This window comes from Pseudorasbora parva, chromosome 3, assembly GCF_024679245.1.
Source record: "Pseudorasbora parva isolate DD20220531a chromosome 3, ASM2467924v1, whole genome shotgun sequence".
NCBI lineage: Eukaryota > Metazoa > Chordata > Actinopteri > Cypriniformes > Gobionidae > Pseudorasbora > Pseudorasbora parva.
This window is the reverse complement of record NC_090174.1, coordinates 43,419,770-43,440,526: the sequence shown is the minus strand read 5'-3', so window position 1 is coordinate 43,440,526 and position 20,757 is coordinate 43,419,770. Positions and strand designations below refer to the sequence as shown.

The 20,757-nt window shown below is 37.7% G+C and overlaps 1 protein-coding gene across 2 annotated transcripts; it reads left to right on the top strand.

Annotated features, from left to right (window-relative positions):
* Nucleotides 1-241: 241 nt before the first annotated feature.
* On the top strand, nt 242-19,855 carry abhd17b (abhydrolase domain containing 17B, depalmitoylase). 2 transcript variants are annotated; one of them, XM_067439019.1, is made up of 4 exons: nt 242-585; nt 2,801-3,268; nt 16,172-16,351; nt 18,764-19,855. In XM_067439019.1, the coding sequence occupies exons 2-4, from the start codon at nt 2,802-2,804 to the stop codon at nt 18,981-18,983; spliced, it is 867 nt and encodes a 288-aa protein (XP_067295120.1). In that variant the 5' UTR covers nt 242-585; nt 2,801; the 3' UTR covers nt 18,984-19,855. The 2 variants fall into 2 exon arrangements, with proteins under 2 accessions (XP_067295120.1, XP_067295119.1); XM_067439018.1 differs by having other exon boundaries at nt 243-585; nt 2,796-3,268.
* The last annotated feature ends 902 nt before the right edge of the window (nt 19,856-20,757 follow it).

Below are 20,757 nucleotides of genomic sequence, written 5' to 3'. Positions count from 1 at the left end.
ACGAAAGATTGCTGACTTCACAAAGCACAGCGAACGTTATTTTTTTCCTCTAATATTTAATTCTCAACAAATGAATAATTATCTAGAGCTATGCATTCAACATTGTTAAAATCATTAATCAACATTAGTGTGTTTTTGACACCATCCGTATGAGAGAGGGCGCGTGTGATTGGTCGAGCATATCTATCCATTAATCTGATTGGCTAATAGAGCGTTCAACGCTGACGTTGATATCCGGCATTCCGCAAGAAAATCAGAAGAAAGCCAGCGTTTTGGCACGCGTTGGTGAGAGATGAGATTACCCGCACCGGACGAATTAGATTAAAAATCTTGGTCCAGTTTTTAACCTCACGCCTGTGTTAATACATCGAGCCTTTGCTTTCGTTTGATTGTTAAACGGTGAACACATGTTGACAAGTTCGGACGGACCAGAGGCAGGTTTTGATGGACTCTTGATCTGGCTAAGTGGACGAAGTGATCTATTAAAGGGAACCTCATATCTGACTCCTCTGATACGGTGACTTCACCAAATCAACTCGTTTCTGTCCTCACCAACGTTTCCCACTTCTAGACCTTCTGACACAGGTAATTAGCTGACCGAGCTAATAGCTCGTTTTAGTATTTTCAATTAAGCTGTTACACTCGGTAAATAATATTAATAGGCTAACGTAAATAAGCTTGTTTCAGTTAGCAAACACTTGATTCAATTGAGGCCAGTGTCATTGTCACTGATACCTTCTTAATATAATCTTGTAATATCTATGGTATTGAGATAATACTTAAGTCTTAAACAGATAAAGTGTAGTGTGTGTGTGTGTGTGTGTGTGTGTAAACTGCTATAAAAACAGGTTCTTGTATATACCCCTCCCCTCCCCATTCTGACCTTTGATAATTAATAAAATGATATGTGATCTGTAATATTGACAACTAGCTTTTGCTTTCTCTTTAATGTGATGAAGTCCAAATGCCCCAAACAAGATGGTTTCCTGCTTAATGAAACTGAGGCTGGGTATTTGATTATCATGAGTCAGATCTGGGTCTGATTCGCTTTGTTTCCCCCCTACTCTGCTACCAAATTCTAATATTTTGCCAGTTAAATGTCTAATGTTTTGCCAGTTTGCCATGTCTAATGTTTAGTTAAATGGTTCTTTGGTACAGAATTACTTTGGTCACCTACTTGCAGTTCACAATAAGGTGGTTAAGTACTTTCAAGGAAATTCTAGACATTTTTGGAATGTTATGAAGCATTTATGTGGGTTTCTGATGATATGTTTCCCAGATTTTTGAAACATTGAATATTCCAAAGAAATCCTAGCCTAGAAACCAAAACATGAGGGTGTTTTTCAGCTGTCATGAGCTATAGATGAAGTGATCTAATCGATGATGGCACACACGTCAAAGCTAACCTCAGGGTGAAGTCTGAGAGTCATTATTAATGACATCAAATTTTCTATCTTAGTGCTAATATCTGCAGAACTGGGGTGAATATTGAACAATTTTGTTAATGAAATCTGGTTGGTTTTACCCCAGATACTGTTTACTTTTATTTTTTTCCTAACAGAGTGGACTTTTAAGATAGTTAGAATAAATAATAGGAATTAATAATTATTGGATCACGTTACTGTGTAGTTCAGTTGTGATTTAAACATGGTCTGGTTTAGGGGTGTAACAATATTTCTTGTCACAATATATTTAAATACAAAAATGCAACAATGTGTATAGTTCACCCAAAATGAAATGAGAAAAAAAATCAAGTTTACAGTTTGTGTCAGTACTATATAATGTAATAATGCAATGGAGGAATATTTGTGGGTCTTGATAATGCCAAATTACCTATGTTACCAGTAAAAAGTTATTTTAAATATATCTAGTTTGTAACAAAGTACAAGCATATTCATCTAAAATAATTCTGTATTTTCATAATCATGAAAATTTTTATTTTGGTGTCAGAATTGTCCTATTGTTCAAGCCAATTAAATTCCACCCCCAATGTAATACATACATTTGCATTTTAATCAATATTTAATACATTTTTTGTTATCCTTTACCACATGTCTTGAAGTATCGCTATTATATTGTATCTTGAGTTCAGTATTGTGATATGTATTGAATCGTAAAATGAGACTGTTCCACCCCTAGTCTGCATATATTTACTCATCTTAAGTAAACTACATTGTAGGTCTGTCAAAAGATTAATCTCATCCAAAATGAAAGTTTGTGTAATGTGTGTGTGTCTGTGTACTGTGTATAATTATTATGTATATTTAAACGCATACATGTTTTTTTCTTAAATACGTGTGTTTGTGTGTGTATATATGTGTATGTATATAAATACACGTACATTTACACATTACATTGTGTATATGGTGATTCTGCATGATGAAAGATGAAAAAGGTGTGTAATTTTTTTTTAAATGGTAGTGTCTCATCTTGCTATGCAGATTATGCTATTGATGTTACCCCCCCCCCCCAAAAAAAAAAAAAAAATTTTGTATTTAACCTTTTTTTAGTTTCAAAGCTATATGACATTCATTATTCTGTGGAACACCAAAGAAGATATTAAGAAAAATGATTGTCCATAATAGTCAGTCGGGTTCAAAACCGCATTGGACCCATTTTACTTTCATTTTATCAACAAAAAAGAGGTTTAGAAGATTTTGTTCAAATATCATCTTCTGTATGGCTTAGAAGAAATGACTAAAATGGGGTTGACAGAATATTTGTTTTAGTGAACTATTCTTTTAAGACACTTATTGTTCTTTCTTATTTTCTAATCTGCTTTTGTTCTTCTCAAGTGAAGGATGAATCATCTGTCATTGAGTGAGCTGTGTTGCCTTTTCTGCTGTCCACCATGCCCGAGCAGAATAGCCTCCAAGCTGGCCTTCCTTCCTCCGGAGCCCACTTACACCCTCATGTGCGACGAGAGCGGCAGCCGCTGGACCCTCCACCTTTCAGAGCGTGCGGATTGGCAGTACTCTGCCCGGGAGAAGGACGCCATTGAGTGTTTCATGACCCGGACATCTAGGGGGAACCGAATCGCCTGTATGTTTGTGCGATGTTCTCCCAACGCTCGCTACACATTGTTGTTTTCCCATGGTAATGCTGTAGACTTGGGTCAGATGAGTAGCTTCTACATCGGCTTGGGCTCCCGCATCAACTGTAACGTGTTCTCTTATGACTACTCGGGTTACGGGGCAAGCTCAGGGAAGCCTTCAGAGAAGAATTTGTATGCTGACGTGGACGCTGCCTGGCATGCACTACGAACAAGGTGAGAGTACACATGAAAGCCACTTCATTCTGATAGTCGTTTGAGGTTGTTCACAAACAGACTGTTTCTTCTGTTGTTGCCATCAGTAGTGTTTACCAGGTTTGCTTTTTGTTTTTGTCTCTTACATTACATTTCCCCGTCTGAAGTCACACTGGCCTCTTACCACACTTCCTGAATAGAGTGCCAACATGAAAACACTCTACCTCCTTTACTCTTAGGTACTACCAAAAGTCCAGAGTTTTTAGTGATAGAAGATCTGTTAAACACGGCCATTTAGAGCCTTATAACAATACTTTATAAATGGGTATCAATTACGAAGTATTTCTTTTATCAGTGTAGAGATGATAAAATTGGGGTTTATATGATAATATTTTCTTGACCTGGTAAGAACTCTTGCAACTGCATTTTGGAATATCTGTAGCTTGTTTGAGGATGCAGGACAACCACCTAGTAATGCATTACAGTAATCCAGTCTAGAGTCATGAATACATGCTTTTCAACATCAGAAACAGATAACATTTTCCATAGCTTAGCAATGTTTCTGAGGTGGAAAAGGCTGTTTTTGTTTAACTGTAGATGAAGTAACAGTACATCCTTACAAAATGCAAATTGTATTCTAAGAATGCTTTTACACTTGGTTCAATTGCCTGGTCCGAACCCGAGTTTGATTGCTGTGAATAAACTGCAAATGCTCTAAAAACGCTGAAGACGAGCATAAATGAGATCTACATCTCTCTGCTTGCAGTATGTCAGTGACGCTCGTCAGATAAATGAGTGAAACACACATTTTTAACAAATCATACGTCATCAATAACAGTTAACTTCCGTGATTTTAGTATGATCGCGTTCACATCAAAAACAAACCGTACCGGATTTCATATGAAACCAACCCCAGACCACCTTTTTAAGCGGACTTTGGTATGGTTTGCGAGTGCGCACCCGAGTTCGGAAGACCGCGTTCACATCATCCAAACGAACCGAACTCTGACGTCAATCGAACCCTGGTGCTCACAAAAAGTGCTAGTGTGTAAGCACCCTAAAAGATTCTTTGTACAGATTTTTGGTCCAGGAATCAATACCTCAGTCTTATCCTAATTTAATAGAAAATGACTGGTCATCGAATATTTATATGTCAACTTGGATTATTTTAGAGATTTTATCTGGACATAATGGTGGAAACTAATTCAACGTTTTCTAATAATATTATTAAGGGGTAGCGTGTATATTGGAAATGGCAGATGGCCTAAAACGGACCCTTGTGGCACTCCCTAATTTACGGAAATTAACTTGGATAATTCTCTGTTGAAATAAACTAAATGTTAATGGTCAGATATCTGATCCACTTTAGTGCCTGTCCTTGAATACCAGTGTAAATTTATAGTTGATCTAAGAGAAGCACTAAGATCAAGTAAAACTAGTATTGAAATGCAATTGAGCAGACACATTTTCTAGTATTTTAGACATAAATGGAAGATTCGAAATGGGTCTGTAATTTGACAATTCATTTGGATCTAGTTGTGGTTTCTTAATAAGAGGCTTTATAATTACCAGCCTGAAGGGTCTTGGTACATGACATAGAGTTCTAGATGAGTTGTTGTTCGTGTTGAGAAGGGGCTCTTTTGCCTACAGGTAACAACTCTATGTAATTTAGTAAGTATTGGATTTAATAAACTTTTTGGTTAATTAGCTCTTCCTGCAGTATTGTAAATAGTATTTTAGTATTGTAAATTAATTGTAATAAATTCCTACAATGGCAAAGTTGATTTTTCCGAAATATTATTATAAGCTCATTTGGTGCTTAAGAAACATTTCTTATTATTATGAATGTTGAAAGCAGTTGTTCTGCTTAATTTTTTTGTGGAAACCATTATAGTCTTTTTCAGGATTATTTGATGAGTAGAACATTCTAAGAATTTTATTTAAACCGTAATTTTTATGGAAGTAACATTTATGAAAGGCTTTTACTCTCAAATGACTATTCAAGTCCTCAATTGCTGTGGTAAATGAGTACGGTAATGCACCCCCCCCCCCCCCATTTAAAGCTCTTTTGCCAGATCTCACATTGTTTTTTTTAGTGCAAGTTAAATTAGTATGTCATTTAAAAACACATATTCTGCATTCTGCTCCATTGAAAATTTGTCCTGTGTTCTTGTTTTAAAAAGACGAAGGGCTGAAAAAAGAACAAGAATGCTTTTAGTGTCAAGTGAACCTGAAACCATTCTATTTATATTATTTGCTCTGCTTCTGGTCTAGCCAATGTTTCGATTTGGACTTTGGCCCAGGCCTCAGAGATGTTTTGTATGGTCACTTTGGTATCTGTTGTGTCTTTGTCCTTGTGAGGGGGAGGGGGGTATATTGGATATATTTAATATATTCAATATTAGATATATTTAATATTGCCTTTACCCCTTAGATCCCATCCTCCATCTGCATGTCCTGTGCCTTTTTTAAATCCTTTGGGGTCATAATGTCAAGAGTCTTGTTTTGGTTCAAACTGCGGTTGTATTTAGATTTTTGAAGAGTCCAGCAAAGGAAAGTTTCATTTCCTCATGGTCATAGATAGCTGAATCACATTAACTCTCAGATGGCTGAAATATTTTTTTCTGAGACATGCACTGTAGTCATAGTATCATGTGCCCTAGATTCTTATCCGTCTTTCCGTGTATGGGTTTAATCTGTGGTTGCTGGTCATGAGAACTTAGTTCTGTTAATTGCTTGTACGTCAATGTCGCAAGATGTATCAGTTGCGTTATTCATGCAAGAGGGAGAAAAACATACAAGGTGGCTTTCTGTTCGTGACCACATTTTTTTTTTTTGGTTATGTGTGTATAACGGCCGTGTGCTGTGTCTGTATATGTGTGCATGCATGCGTGGATGTGGTGTCAGAAAGCACAGCTGATGCTCTTGAACACAGTCCGCGCTGTTTGACAAGTCAAATCCCTGAGGATTAGGTCCTACCACATGAAGCAGTCCCACCCTGATCTTCTGGTCACATTTAATGTTCCCACGCGTTGCCATATCAGCTTCTGAAGATGCATCAGGCCATCCCACCCAGGGACTTGATTATGATCAAAGTGCAGATAAAACAGTCTGACTGCCACTCCGAAGATTTTAACTTTACTGTTTTCCCTTGTGATCGTTTGTGTGTTTATGTATATGGTTGTGTAAGGTGTTTTGAGAGAGGAGTAAGGAGTAAGTAGGCCGGCCCATCCAAATCTTCTCCTATTCCTATAAACCTGTGGCCCCTGTTGGGATTTTCTTTTTCTTTATTCATAGAAACATATTTTTCATCCTTTTCAAGCAAAAGCTTGGTAGGTCACCTTTGTATGCAGTTCTTACCTCACCATTTCTGGAAGATAACTGGCCTTTAGATCTCATTTTGTGAGAGATGGCCAGCATTGCCGTTTTTTTTATTGTTATTAAAAATGTGCTCAAGTAGAGTATCTTAAGAATCCAGATTGCAAAGTGTGCTTTTATAGCGAACTTATGAAATATAATGACAGTGACATTCTACAGACATTTTAATGGATTGAGCCTTTTAAAAAGAAAAAAGAGCATTTGTGAAAGGAATTCAATGTTTTACTGCAGCGTAGTGATTGTACAGGCACACGTTTGTTTTTATTTTCAGATTTTATTAAACCTCACTCAAAATATAATTCTCCAAACAGCTAGCATAAAGAGCACCTGCCTTTTTAGATGCCTCTGTTGAAAACATTTGCCTTGGAAATCCTCCATCTGATCTCAATAGATGAGAGTGCTTATCAGACCATGCTGATTTACTCGGCGAGGCGTGCAACAAATCCTTTTTTTTCTCGTCCCTTTGTTGAGTGGCTAGTGATATACAATTTCCAGTCACAAAAAGCAGCTCTTCCATCAGGTAACAAGTTCACAGTTTTGATTTGTGTACCATATCCGTTTACTGAGTTCGTGTTTGAGTCCTGATCAATGTTTCTGGGTTTATGTCAGACTGACTGTAATAAATGGACATTAAATTTGACTTCTATCATGTGAGATGAAATTCATGAAACTAAACATTTATTGTATAGTATAGAAAATCAGTTGTCACAAGGGTCAGTTATACAGTTGACATTACACTAAAATATTCCAACTTGGCTTTTATTATATTCAAATTTTTGCCCCCTTGATCCAGTAAATAATTTATAGGGGGTGTGTATATATATATATATGTATATATACTGAAATTCTGGCCAATGGAAAAAGCAATAATTGTTTTTTTTTTATATCTTAAAGTATACTTTATACACAAACATGTTACATGTGCATAAAGCCACAATGAAATGGAAGTAGTGAGGTACATTTTAAGTGTAACTGATTGTCAAACAAGAAAAAGTTATCAGACAAGAACTAGGTTCTATCCATCGGTTGTTTACTGGATTTGGAAATCTGCCTTTTGCACTCTCCAATGAATGTGAGCTTGCAGTCTATTGTGGAGGGGCTGGGCTTAAATTGATTAAATAATGGGAGAAGTCTGGCATAGAGAAAAATAAATGGGAAATGGTATACATGGATGTATTTACTTTGCATGTGCAAAATAGAGGTTGAATTTTTATTTCATGCTTGAAAGCATAGTGCTCTTAAAAGGATAGGTTACCCAAAAAGTAAAACATTTGATGTGTATCTGCTTGCCCCCAGGGCATCCAAGATGTAGGTGTGTTTGTTTCTTCAGTAGACCACAAATGAAGATTTTTAACTCCATCTGTTGCTCGTATAATGCATGTCAATGGGATGTTTTCTATGAGATTCATTATGAGAGTTAAAAAAAACAGACATACGAATCCATATTTAACCCGGTGATATGTAGATATATATTTACATAGATGCCTCATTTGACCGATCAGTGCCATCTGCGCAGGCACTAATGAGGATCTATATATCTCTCTATAGCCCCTTTCACACTGCACGTCGGACCCGCAATATTCCCGGAACATTGCTGGGTCGCCTTCTGTGTGAAAGCAACCACGCCCCGGAATTGATTACCTAGTAACATTGCGGGGTTCGACCCGAGACGAACGCTGTGTGAACAAAAGCCAAAACTAATGCCGCAACGTGTACGTAGTTATCCTGCGACTCCTAGAGCTTGTTTTTTCAGTAATACAACCCTGCAGTGCCAGAAGAGCTCGTCGGTGTTTTAAACGCAGAGAGTGTTCGTATACAAAAGAAACTAAAATTAAACAAGCAGAAATGTGCGCAAACTGGACACAAGTCGAGACCACGGAGCTCCTTACTATCCGCGCTGAAGCTGAGATCGCTCGCCATTATACGTCACATCCGGATGTCACGTGTCAACTCGATCCGGCACCCTTACGGGTTGTGTGTGAAAGCGCACATATTACGGTATTTCGCTGGCAGTGTGAATCGACCAAATCTAGCGGCCCGGGAACAAATGCTGGGTCGTATTATCCGTGTATTTGCTGGAATCGCAGTGTGAAAGGGGCTTATGATCGCGCCATGTTTTTGACCTTCTTTGACGGAAGTAATGGCATTGGGAATACTAGATGAGATTTGTCTGCTATGAGGTAAAAAGTAACACGTACTGATCGGTTTCTCGCAGAAACCAATCATGTCGTGTCTTAAGACATCAGTGTGTCGCCACAAGCCACAGAGTTTAGTATGTCTGTGTTTGTTTTTTTTTTTTTTACTATCATAGTGACTCTCATAGAAGTTTGGAGTGAAAAATCTTAATTTCTGTTCTACTGAAGAAACAAACACACCTACATCTTGGTTGCCCTGGTGGTAAGCAGAGAAACATCACATTTTCATTTTTGGGTGAACTATTCCTTTAAGAATTAAACTTTTGCCATAATCTTTTACTATCATTTTAATGTTGTGCTAAATGATCTAAAGCCCAAGGTATACTTTGGCCGACTGTATCCGCGTGAAGTAATTTTCATCATCAGGGAGGTTAGCTGAAATGCACACAAACTGTCCGTGTGCAGCGCAGTTTTTGAGACCACACGGACAATGTGCAGCAGCACAAGTGCAAGAAAGACTGAAGAATCACAACAATTGAACTGTGCATGTGTCGAAGTCAAATTCAACCAGCCATGCTTGTCCGCGGTCGAGTGTACTTTGAAAGCCGTGCGCACATGACTGCGCTAGGTGCTTCCAGATGCGGAAAATGAAGTATAGTCTGGCCAAATCCAATTCCAAATACCGATAAATTTCGCAACCCCAGTTCCCAAAGATTTCCCAATCAAGTGTAATGTTCATGTTTTTGTAAGTGCACAAGTTCAGTCCCAGCCACCGCTACAGGCGGCATGCCTGGCTGAACCCCAGCAGAGTATCTTTATGAGTTTGTTTATAATGTGTTAGTGTTGGACAGCCGCACCTATCTGACTGCTCAGCCAGGTGAGTCAGTGTTGAGACATCAGGTGGGGTTGACGCACGCACATACACACTTGGCATTTACAAGAAGAGCGGATGGCACCCGTGAACTCCAGTGCTATATTTTGGCACAGCCTAATTGATTCGACTTGGGTAGGGTTCATATCTAAGGGGTTGGTCCAGATAAGCCCATCTGTTATCACAGCTAGCCATTGCAGCAAGCTAGTTTGTGTGCATTTCATATACAGTGCATCCGGAAAGTATTCGCAGCATTTCACTTTTTCCACATTGTCAATATGGGGTCTTTTTGTAGAATTGAGGAAAAACTATGAATTGAATCAATTTTGGAATAAGACTGTAACATCATAAATTGTGGAAAAAGTGATGCGCTGTGAATACTCTCTGGAAGCACAGTAGGTATCTGCAACCAGGCTTGGTATATGTAAACTTCTACCAAACGGATCCATCTGCTTATGTCTTCAAAACAGTAAAACGGGAATGTCTATTATGTTCCACATTCAAGAGTCTGAAACCATTCCGGTAAAAGGAAGAAGCAAAGGAAATGGCTTTTGTCTGAGAGAGAATTTCCTCCCTCAGAAGACGATGACTAATGTCATAAAGGAAACGCCACGGCAACCAGCAGTAGCAGCTGTATCGAACGAGACCCTTGTGCCCCTCTTCCTCCTGAAGTGACATGACCATTGTGCCTGAGTGTTTTGAGCTTTAGAGCTGAAAGGAGCTCACTCACGAAGCCTGTGAGAATTTAGTATCAGTCTTTCATGGAGCGCAGCTCCCTCTGAGAGGTGAGGGGGGAGGTGCCAGCAGCCAGTTCTTCAAGTCAAATATTGATTGGTTGCCTGGCAACTGATTCCCAGGGAGTCCTGGAGGGACAAGCCCGATTGCAGTCATGACAACATTGTCTACCCAGGAAGTAAAAAATAACTTCCTGATGGTGTCACACAGCAGGTTTTTGTATCCAAAAGTTAATCAGTGTAGAACTGCTATCAAACAACTGCTATATAATAAATTAATAAAGGTCGTCTGATACATGTTTATCTGAACAATTTATGATTTGTTGCCATGGGAATAAATAGTGCTGAATGTTTTTCTCTCATCTTTATAGCCAACATATTGAGCAGCTTGAAATGAAATGGGAGTACTTAATTTAGTGTTTGAGTACTATATAAATCATTAGGTCTCGGGTGAGGCCCTACCATCTTTTCCTAAAAATGACAAAATGAAAAGCCATGTGCCATAAACCATCAGAGTTCTCCTAAATCTGAAAGCATGTGACCTTTTTTAAAGCCTGCATATGTACTTTAAAAGTTAATATATAAATAAAATAAAAACATTGTAATGCAATAATAAAAGTAGTCCATCTTTATACAAATTAGTTGATGTTAAAGGTGGGATAAGTGCTTTCTGGTAACCGTTGTTGTTATTTCAAATCATCAAAACAAACACGCCCCTACCCCCAAAAAGGGTCTCGGCCCTATATTGATAGTTCCCCCCCTACACATACGTAACCCAGGCAACGACTGGCAGAATCTGTGTGTTACTAATCAAGGTTGAATATTCAATGAAAAAGTCATCCCTTCCATCACAAAAACACTGATAGTCCAGCTAACGACCTGTATATCAGTTATGTTCGGATGGGTTATATAGATGTAAAGAGGAAACACATACCGGTATATTAGGAGTATAGTATCTTATCTGTTGAACACATATTGTGAGCTGACACTTGAAACACTGAGGGGATTTAGATGCTCCATACGGTGTGGAAATGAACGGGTCTTTATCATCGCTGAAGTAAGCGAAAATACGATCGCAAATGGACAAACAAGCGAACATGACACACGAGCATATTCAAGCAAAAGCTAGCATATATTAGTTATTTCTTGGCTAATGTCCGTCATGTGTGACTCGTGTGTTTTGAATAATGACGTGCACTGGGCCTCTCTTCTCACCATAGACACGCCCCTTACCTGCTGATTGGCTACAAGTTTATCCCACTCCGCCCGAGTCCTTTTTCTAAAACGGTTTTGAAATAACACTTATCCCACCTTTAAAGGGGCACTAAGTTTTTAGAAATGGGGCTTTTTCCACTACATTTAGATATGTGGGCAAATGCATTTTTGTCTCTGTGCATGCATTGTTTTAGTTTGGCAGGGCTGCGCTAGCTTAGCTTAGCATAATGAATGGGATCTTATGTTGCCAGCCAGCATGTCCTGAGTATAAGTGATCCAAAAAAAACCCCCTCTTAATTACTTCTTGTGGCCTGCGTATTCACAACAATTACAAACAGTAGAGCAGAATAAGACCTGGGGGATTTCCTAGGCAGATATTGACTTGGGACTATATTATGAGGAAGCACTGCTACCTGGGCGCAAAGATAGCAAGTGCATGTAAGAGTGCTTCGCCTGTGCTTCCCCATAATATAGTCCCTAGTCAATATCTTCCTAGGAAATCCCCTAGTCTTATTCTGCATCGCTATTTACACTCGTTGTGAATACGTAGGCCACAAGAAGTAATTAGGTGGATCACTTTTACTCAGGACATGTTAGCTGGCAACATAGGATTCAATTCATTAAGCTAAGCTAAGCCCTGCCAAAATAAAACAATGCATGCACTGAGACAAAAATGCATTTGCCCACATATCTAAATGTAGGAAAGAAGTTGAATAAGCCCTATTTATAAAAATGTTGGAGTGTTCCTTAAATTATAATTATTTTTCACACAAAAAGTAAATTGAACACTACTTGCCATTTATGTGATTGTGATAATGTGTGGTTTTGGGGAGTGCATTGTAATTTGCCTTAACATTATATATTTTATTTTATGAGAGGCAATTCAGTTGAAAATGTGACGAACAACAAATTCAGACAGCAAAGAACAATACTAATTTTTTTATTTTATTTCTTTAAGCCATTTTTGACTTGAAATTACTAAACACTAGCCTGACAAGCAAGACCCACATCAAGATGTTTGGTCTGGAAACTCGCCATTGACAGGGCTCAATGTGCGAGGTGGGATAAACGGTTGTCTTTCAAACTCCCTCTGCACGACGTGCACACAATCGGATAGCGCTACAGCCAACCAGAGCAACGAAGGTGAAGCAGAGCTAGTTGACAGATTAAACTTTCGCCGTATCCGGTCGGCAAAACTCCGAACACATCTTCCCTTCTTACGAATGACTTCAGTGCCGTTCTTTTCTCAGAGAAAAGCTTAACTCCAAGTCTTCCAGAGCTGATTTGAAAGACTGCCGTTCACCAGTTTCTTTGTTTACTAGCGCAACTCTGCCGTCATTATGTTAAGCCCAGCCCATCGACTCTATACACAATGTGATTGGCCTGACCAGAGTTTGGCGTTTACAGCTCAGAAGTATATTGAGAGTTGCTAGATGACACTCGTGGGCAGATTAGATTTGCTGCCGCTAAGGTGCGTCTAGATTTCTAGGCTAACTAAACGCTGCAAACAGACGACAGCTATGTAGTTTTGAACTGCTTTACATTATGTGAACTGGTAAAACATTCTTAAAAGCTATGTGAAATTCCTAGTATTCCAATAATTTAAATTAAGTAAAATTTGTACTTTTTGTCGCACATGTTCCGTTCTGTTACTTTTATTCATCAACCATGATTGCAAACAGTATGGTCAAGAATCATGTTTGGATTAATTACAGGTTGTCACAGAGAAGGTTCTCTCGCAAATTTAGTAGCAGCAAAACACAAGGGGCCTTGCAAAGTTTGAGTAAAACACTGGGAAGAAAATGTCCTTTTAAGAGAAAAGCTCCAAATGGGGGATTTATTCTCTTGACATCTCAGCCTTAATACAAGTTATACAGTAGGTTTGTTAGAGGAACAGTCTGAATGCCAGTCACTATGCAGTGATGGTCTAATGAGTCTTTTCCACACACAAAGCTATTTGACTTAATATTATTTTACTTTAAACTTGACAGACCGGATAACTATGAACTGTTTGATGGCAAGATGTGCATAACAATTCTTAAATTTCTACTTGTTCATTGGAAAATAATATAAAAATAACCTCATTTTTATTTTTGGAAGAACTGTTCCTTAAAGAATGTTCTTTTTGAAAATGACTTTGTAGAGTCTATCCCTTCACCTTTCTCTAGTTCTTAAATCCATTCTGCCTCTCTCCAAAACACATTCCACGTTCTTTCACATGATCACACGGAGTAATGTAGAATCATGTGATTTTTGTCCCTGAGTACAAAACTGATGAGTGTATTGGTCTCAACGGCCCATTGTATAATCTGAACAAAATTGAGTTTGAGGTGACATGATTGTATAGGTAACTAAATGGAGGAATTATAATTCATGATGATACATGTAAGGTCCGCTTGTGATCAGACACAAATATTTATATTTATTTTGGTCATACAATGACAATTTTCCGTTTCAACTTCAAACCAGTTCTATCACCCTTTGTTTACCACCAAACAGTCAAGCGTCGCTAGAGCGCCGAAAGCAATGGTGCATTACAATACAGTAATTGTACAATGTACACAGTATAAGTCGTTGACGTGTTACTTCTTTTGAGTTATGCATGTCCTACTTCTGGAGTAATTTCTGTTTACATCTAAGCTCCAGGATCTCTTCACTTAGACCTCGCTTTCTGTGGTACTGCAGTCAGCTGACTAAGTGATCATGCGCTTATAATATGGCATGGAATGTGGACACACCGCCTGCTAGGATAACCAACCTATAGTATACACCATCCTCTCCATAGTGGAAATGTTTTGAGTCACATTGTCATTTGCTGATTTAAGTACGAATGTTCCTTCTAGTTTCACTGATTAAGAGAAATAAAACTGAGATACTTGAGTGGATTTTTGAATCTCACTGGATTCCCTAAAAGCGTCTGTGCTCCGTGGCTTTTTACTGTTATCAATTGAATTGCTCGCTTTCATGCAGTGAATGATGTCATCAAGTTCACGGTTTCTTTCCTTAGTTGTTGCTCCGAATACTCTTGAATGCATATTTTTGTGTGCGCGCACGTATCGATCGATTAAAACCAAAAAAGTTATTTCTGTAATTGATCGTGATTAAAAACATTGGAGTTTTTAATATTGTTTTTGTAATAATTTCAGTTACTCTCCAAATTAATGTAGAAACGATTTAAAGACAGTACATCTAAAATGAGTTTTTATGAATGGCCAGTATCGATGATACTAATACTGCTACTGATGTGTCTATGAAATAGATTTTTCTTTAAACATTAATATAGACATTCAACATTACAGTATAATATCAATTTTAACATGTATTAAAAAATAACTTTACTATTATATCGACCAGAATTTTAATATCGGTGCATAAAAAAAACTAACATTTTACATCAACATTAGTTAAAGGGTTAGTTCACCCAAAAATGAAAAATATATCATTAATTACTCAAGGACACATGACCCAGAGGCCCAGAGGAAGGGAAGACGCGCCGTATCTAAGCTGTTGAATTCTACACTGATCGTGCTTTAGAAAAAAACAACAACCTTTAAACAAAGTTCTTCTCTTCTGGGTCAGGTATCTGAACGGCGGATCTGCGTCTTATTCTCGCGCATACGTAGTGGTGCTTCGTGAGTTCACGTCCGAGGCATACGCGGAAGACAATAATCTGGTGGATAAAGTCATTATTTTGATTTTTTTCGTGCGCACAAACTATTCTCGTCGCTTCATAAAATGACTGTAGAGCCACTGCAGTGAGATGGACTTTGTAACTATGGTTTTATTGCCTTTTATGTGTCTTGAGTGGGAATGTACTGAATGTCAATGGAGGCCTATCTGAAGCCTTTCTCAGCCATCAGCTTTCAACTAAAATATCTTCATTTGTGTTCTGAAGATGAACGAAGTTCTTACGGACGTCGAAAGACATGAGGGTGATTAATTAATGATATATATTTTTCATTTTTGGGTGAACTAACCCTTTAACTATATTATTTTGCATAAACTAACGTTAAAAATACTGCATTTATTAATCTTAATCTTACAAATACATTATTAAAATCAAACGTTATTTCTTTTTATATTATTTAATGGACCTAAGATTAAAAATATACTGTAACAAATTAATTAAACAAGAAATTAACCAAAAAATTGTGTGCGATTTGCTTAAAGGAAAAAAGAAAAAGGAAAAATTCTCTTATGCTCAATCAATTGATGGGATGTAATGGAATCGAGACTGTTGACTGCAAGCAGCTTGACTTGCAGGAATGCTTTGATTTAATGACTCCTTGTTCTAGTATCTGTTCTTAAATTTTGGCTCACGCTTAATCGCCTATACCTGTTTGTAAAAGTAATAACACTTAAGTTGGGCATGTCAGTTGAGGTTTATATAATGATTATGAACCGAAAGATTCGGTCATTCAAGCCAATCACAAAATGAAAAGGGTGCTTCCCAGTTTGTCTGGTTTTGAAAGTAGTTTAAAGAAACTGTACTCTTGAGTCATGATAATTGTGTTCTGACCTCAGCATCATCAGAGTGTAGGTGTGAATGTGTGACTATGCGTGAACTCATCATTTAAATGTCATGTTCTAGGTACGGGATAAGGCCAGAGAATGTGATCATTTATGGCCAGAGCATCGGTACAGTCCCTTCGGTGGATCTGGCCTCTCGGTACGAGAGCGCTGCCGTCGTCCTCCACTCCCCTCTGACCTCAGGCATGCGGGTGGCTTTTCCTGACACAAAGAAGACGTACTGCTTTGATGCATTCCCCAAGTGAGTCTGCCTCTTTTACCTTAGACAGTCTTTTCCTATTTCTTCCACCATATTTTTCTCCTCATCTGTCCTGTCTCATACCAGTTAGAGACATACTGTTCATGCACTGTTCGTGCTTTGCATTCAGCACTGAGCAGCCATGTTGCGGACAAGGCATCTGATTGGTTCATCTGTTTTCTGCACTTTAACCATTACTGTTATTGTGTGCCCTCTAGTGACAAATATCCTCCAACAAGTAGTTCCGTGTTTGTGCATTTGCATTTTAAAGCAATGTAAATGGATAATGTAGTCTGATTTCAGCTGAAATTTATGATCATGCTTCATTTAAAAATGTATTTAAATATTATAAATAAAATGTATAATATATTTTTTAAATGTACTACAATTTAAAGATGTTGGGTGATGTTTTTAAAATAAGTTAATACTTTTATTCAGAAAGGACACATTAAAGGTGTCATGAACTGGCTTTTTTTTTATACTGTTGTCTGATTTCAACTAATGACGTTCGTGTGGTTTTTACATTCAAAAACATCATAACTAATAAGTAATAGGCTTTTTTCTACACTAGTTTTGAGGCTCTCACCAGAACGTTGGGTTTTGATGGGCGTGCAGCACTGGAGACTTGGAAGTAAACGCCCACGGCTAGGATTGGATAAGATTTGCATATATAATGAGTTTAAGCTCCCCTGTCAGTTCAGGGAGAGGAGAGATTAACGGCGAAGCGGGAACCAGAATGATTCTCTCAATCACAGGGCTCGTAAACATCTTTATCAAACAAACACAATAATTTATTTATTTCTCATCCACCCGCGATTGATTGGACTATTATTTTTATATTACACATAGCCCGCAAGATCGGACGATATAAGCACGAACCGCGCACACACACATACACATGCGCCCCGCCGCCCTTCAGATTTCAACATTAGAGAGAGAATAGCAGAACAAGAACGGAATATAATGAGATTCACCAGCCTGCCAGGCTTTGCGAGTGATAGCCCATACGTGTCTGAGTCAAGCATGCTAAAGGTATGCTCTGTTAGACACATACACAAGCTAAACGATCTATAACAATGCAGTACTATTACATATAAAAACACGTTTTACTCATATAAGTGTGTTGCACCATTCCTGTCGGATCCAAATCCAGCACCCACCGGAGATTTGTTTACAAACAATTCCGCAGTGAACTGAAGTGAACACCACTGTCTTTCCCACGAGAGCTGGAACTTCATTACAAATAAAGTTAGGCCTTATGTCGTATGCAGCCTTTAAATGTGACTTCCGGAGGACGCAGCCTTCCGAAATGAGACACAGCTTATGATGAATTAATACCCGTTAATCAGGCCTCTTCTGGACTGATATTTCTAAAGATATGTTAAATTTGAAAAAAATATTATAATATTTTACTGAATTTTTGATCAAATGAATGCAACCTTGATCTTGCCATCCTCAAACTTTTAAACGGTTGTACATATGATTATCTAAGGAAGACCTACTTTTACATCTGGTTATTAGAATTATAAAACATTTTTACTACTGCATATTGATCAGCCAATAAAGCCTTATTCAGAGTGTCAGTCCAAATCCATTTTTTGTGTATTTTCGAATGGAATCCAATCAGATTTAGCATGTGTGAACAGCAAAAAAAAAATCACACACAATGCAATTTACAAATCCATTCCGGGCTACATAAATGTGTGGTTTGATAAATCTTTCTGGATATCCATTTTAATCTGACCACTTTAATCGGTTTTGTGTGTTTTGTCACTTTCTCACACCACATAAAAAGTAAACGTGTCAGACGGTGTTATAGGAAACATGCTACAGAAACAAGGTTGTGTTGTTGAAAAGAGCCGGCGAGCAGAAAATTACAATTTAATGTAGACATGTCGAATTTAGATTTGTTGTAAATAAGAACTTTTGTGTTGCAAACCCCTCCATGTTGTTATTGTTTTTGCCATATGCCTAACAATACAACATCATTGCCATAAATTCTGGAAAACGAAAGAGCACCTTGTGATACACACAGTGTGGATAGTGAGTAATTTAGTATTTTAGCATATCAGATTCAAATCGGATATGCAAATAATGTTTGTACTGGCATTGTGAACAAATTTGGCTAAACACATTCTTTACAAAAAAACGATTAACCTTTATGTTAATCGTTTTTTTGTAAAGAATGTGTTTTAGGGTAATGGGTGGGTTTTTATTTGATCTTTTAAAGGCAAGTACTGTAGATGGCAGTAGAAATATACTAGACATCTAGAGAAACACTTTTATACCTCAATTGCATATTTTACAATTGCCCTTTGTGTACAAAGCAGATGATGATGATGATGATTTAAACTTCACTTACTGCAGAACACACTTCTTATGTTGTTTTTTTGTATGTTTTTTCTTTTTCTTTAGCATTGATAAAATCTGTAAAGTCACCTCTCCGGTGCTGGTGATCCACGGTACGGAGGACGAGGTGATTGATTTTTCCCATGGGCTGGCCCTCTACGAGCGCTGCCAGCGGCCCTTGGAGCCGCTCTGGGTGGAGGGTGCGGGACACAACGACGTAGAGCTGTATGGACAGTACCTGGAGCGCTTGAAACAGTTTGTGGCTCATGAACTTGTAAACTTATAAATGGACCTCAAGATCAGGGCTCACCTTGATGAACATGCCCCTGGTGCCACACTGGCAACTGTGAACTTTACTCTGGGTTTTTTTTCTCACCTCAACTCTTTTTTTTGTTTTTTTGTTTTTGTTATTATTATTCTACTCGAGTTGCACTTCTCCACGCTATATAGAAAATGGGGAGCAGTGTCCTTGCTGCCTTTCTTAGGGGTGTGTTTGTTTAACTGTACTACTACAGGTGTGAGCGAGTGGTCTGATGCTTTGGTGACCCGACTTCTGTGTCTTTATACCATGTACTAAAGAATAAAGCCCATTCCATTTAAGTCTAGTTTTTGTTTTGTTGTATTTATGCATGTTCTAATATCATGTAATGAAGTACTGTACAAACGCAACATTCTGACACAAACATTTGCCATACAGGTGATGCCAAATACTCAGTATATTCAACTTTGATACATTACTTTGTATGTAAATCTCTGCTTAAATACAATGTGTACAGTTCTACTTGTCCCTTCTACTTGTCTATGTTTTACTTGTCCCAGACCTTAAAAACGATGCTGGACAATATGGCAGTAATATCTGTTTTAACTGTCAAATGAATAAATAGACTTTTCAAATAAAGAAATACTTAATAATTGTGGCTTGCAGTAGCCTCAGGTTAACACATATTCTGCTCAAACAGTACATATGCTAATACGCTTGGTGATATTAGTAACAGTTGGTTTGTTTTTGCACTTTTTTTAAATTAAAATATTCATTTTGATTACACACATTGTGAACTTAACACGTGATTCTTTTTGGAGTCATTGCTTTGTTTTTTATTCAAATGTAATTTATACTGTCTTGTCTCAAATGAAACCCATATAAAGAAATGCACACAACTTTTTTTTTTTGTTATTGCTTTGAGCCATGACAAGGCTGTTATTATGGACAATTGTTCCGATCTTCTCTAATGTAAAAGAGGACTGTCAACCTGTTCCACATCTTCATTTGGATGGTGTTTTTTATTTTCTATGGGGAATGCATAACTGTATTATGAAACTGATTATAAAGCTGTTATTAACCATGTAAAATGATTTATTATTATATTACATATGGCACAGAATAGTTTTAAACTGGTCAGACTGAAGCACAAACTAACGTGCTGAATTCAGTCTTTCCAGACATGTTTTTCTGTTAGTTTTTTTAAACACCCATTGTAAAAGAAAATGGATAAACTGTATGTAATTATGATCTTGAAATAGTTATAATACAAAATAAACATGTATTTAAGACACTAGAGAGCAAAAGAATTAAAAGCCAGTTGTGGTAGTCCTGAGTTTTCATCATGGTTTTCATGTGTTAAATATAGATGCTGCTGCTAAGTGTTGGAATGTAAAGCGACCTCTTGTGGTCAGTAATCGTAACGATTTCCCCCCTGAATGTTTTTTTTTAATCAGTATACACTATAACTTTATCATTTCTGTTTAGTGACCATAGTGGTTGTTTATATAGTAGCATAAGATGTTTATGTAGGACAGCAAGATTTTTACCTTATTAATTTGGAATTGGATAAAGCTTAGTAAACCTCTAACCTAGATCTAGATCTTTCTCGTATTTCTGAGAAGCATGAGTTTAATTTACTCAACAGCTCAAACTAATTGCTTTTAACAATGATCCTAACCTTTCATGTGTATTCACTTTACACAACCATTTTACGGCACAGAGGTCAAACGCGCCTCCGGGGTTCAGTGACCTTTGAAGCCGGGGGCCTTGAACATGGAAGTTAAGAACACATGCGACC

Coding starts and splice junctions, on each gene's coding strand:
- abhd17b (XM_067439019.1), top strand. CDS start 2,802: ATGAATCATCTGTCATTGAGTGAGCTGTGTTGCCTTTTCTGCTGTCCA. Junction 3,269..16,171: donor TGGCATGCACTACGAACAAG/GTGAGAGTACAC, acceptor GTCATGTTCTAG/GTACGGGATAAGGCCAGAGA. Junction 16,352..18,763: donor TGCTTTGATGCATTCCCCAA/GTGAGTCTGCCT, acceptor CTTTTTCTTTAG/CATTGATAAAATCTGTAAAG.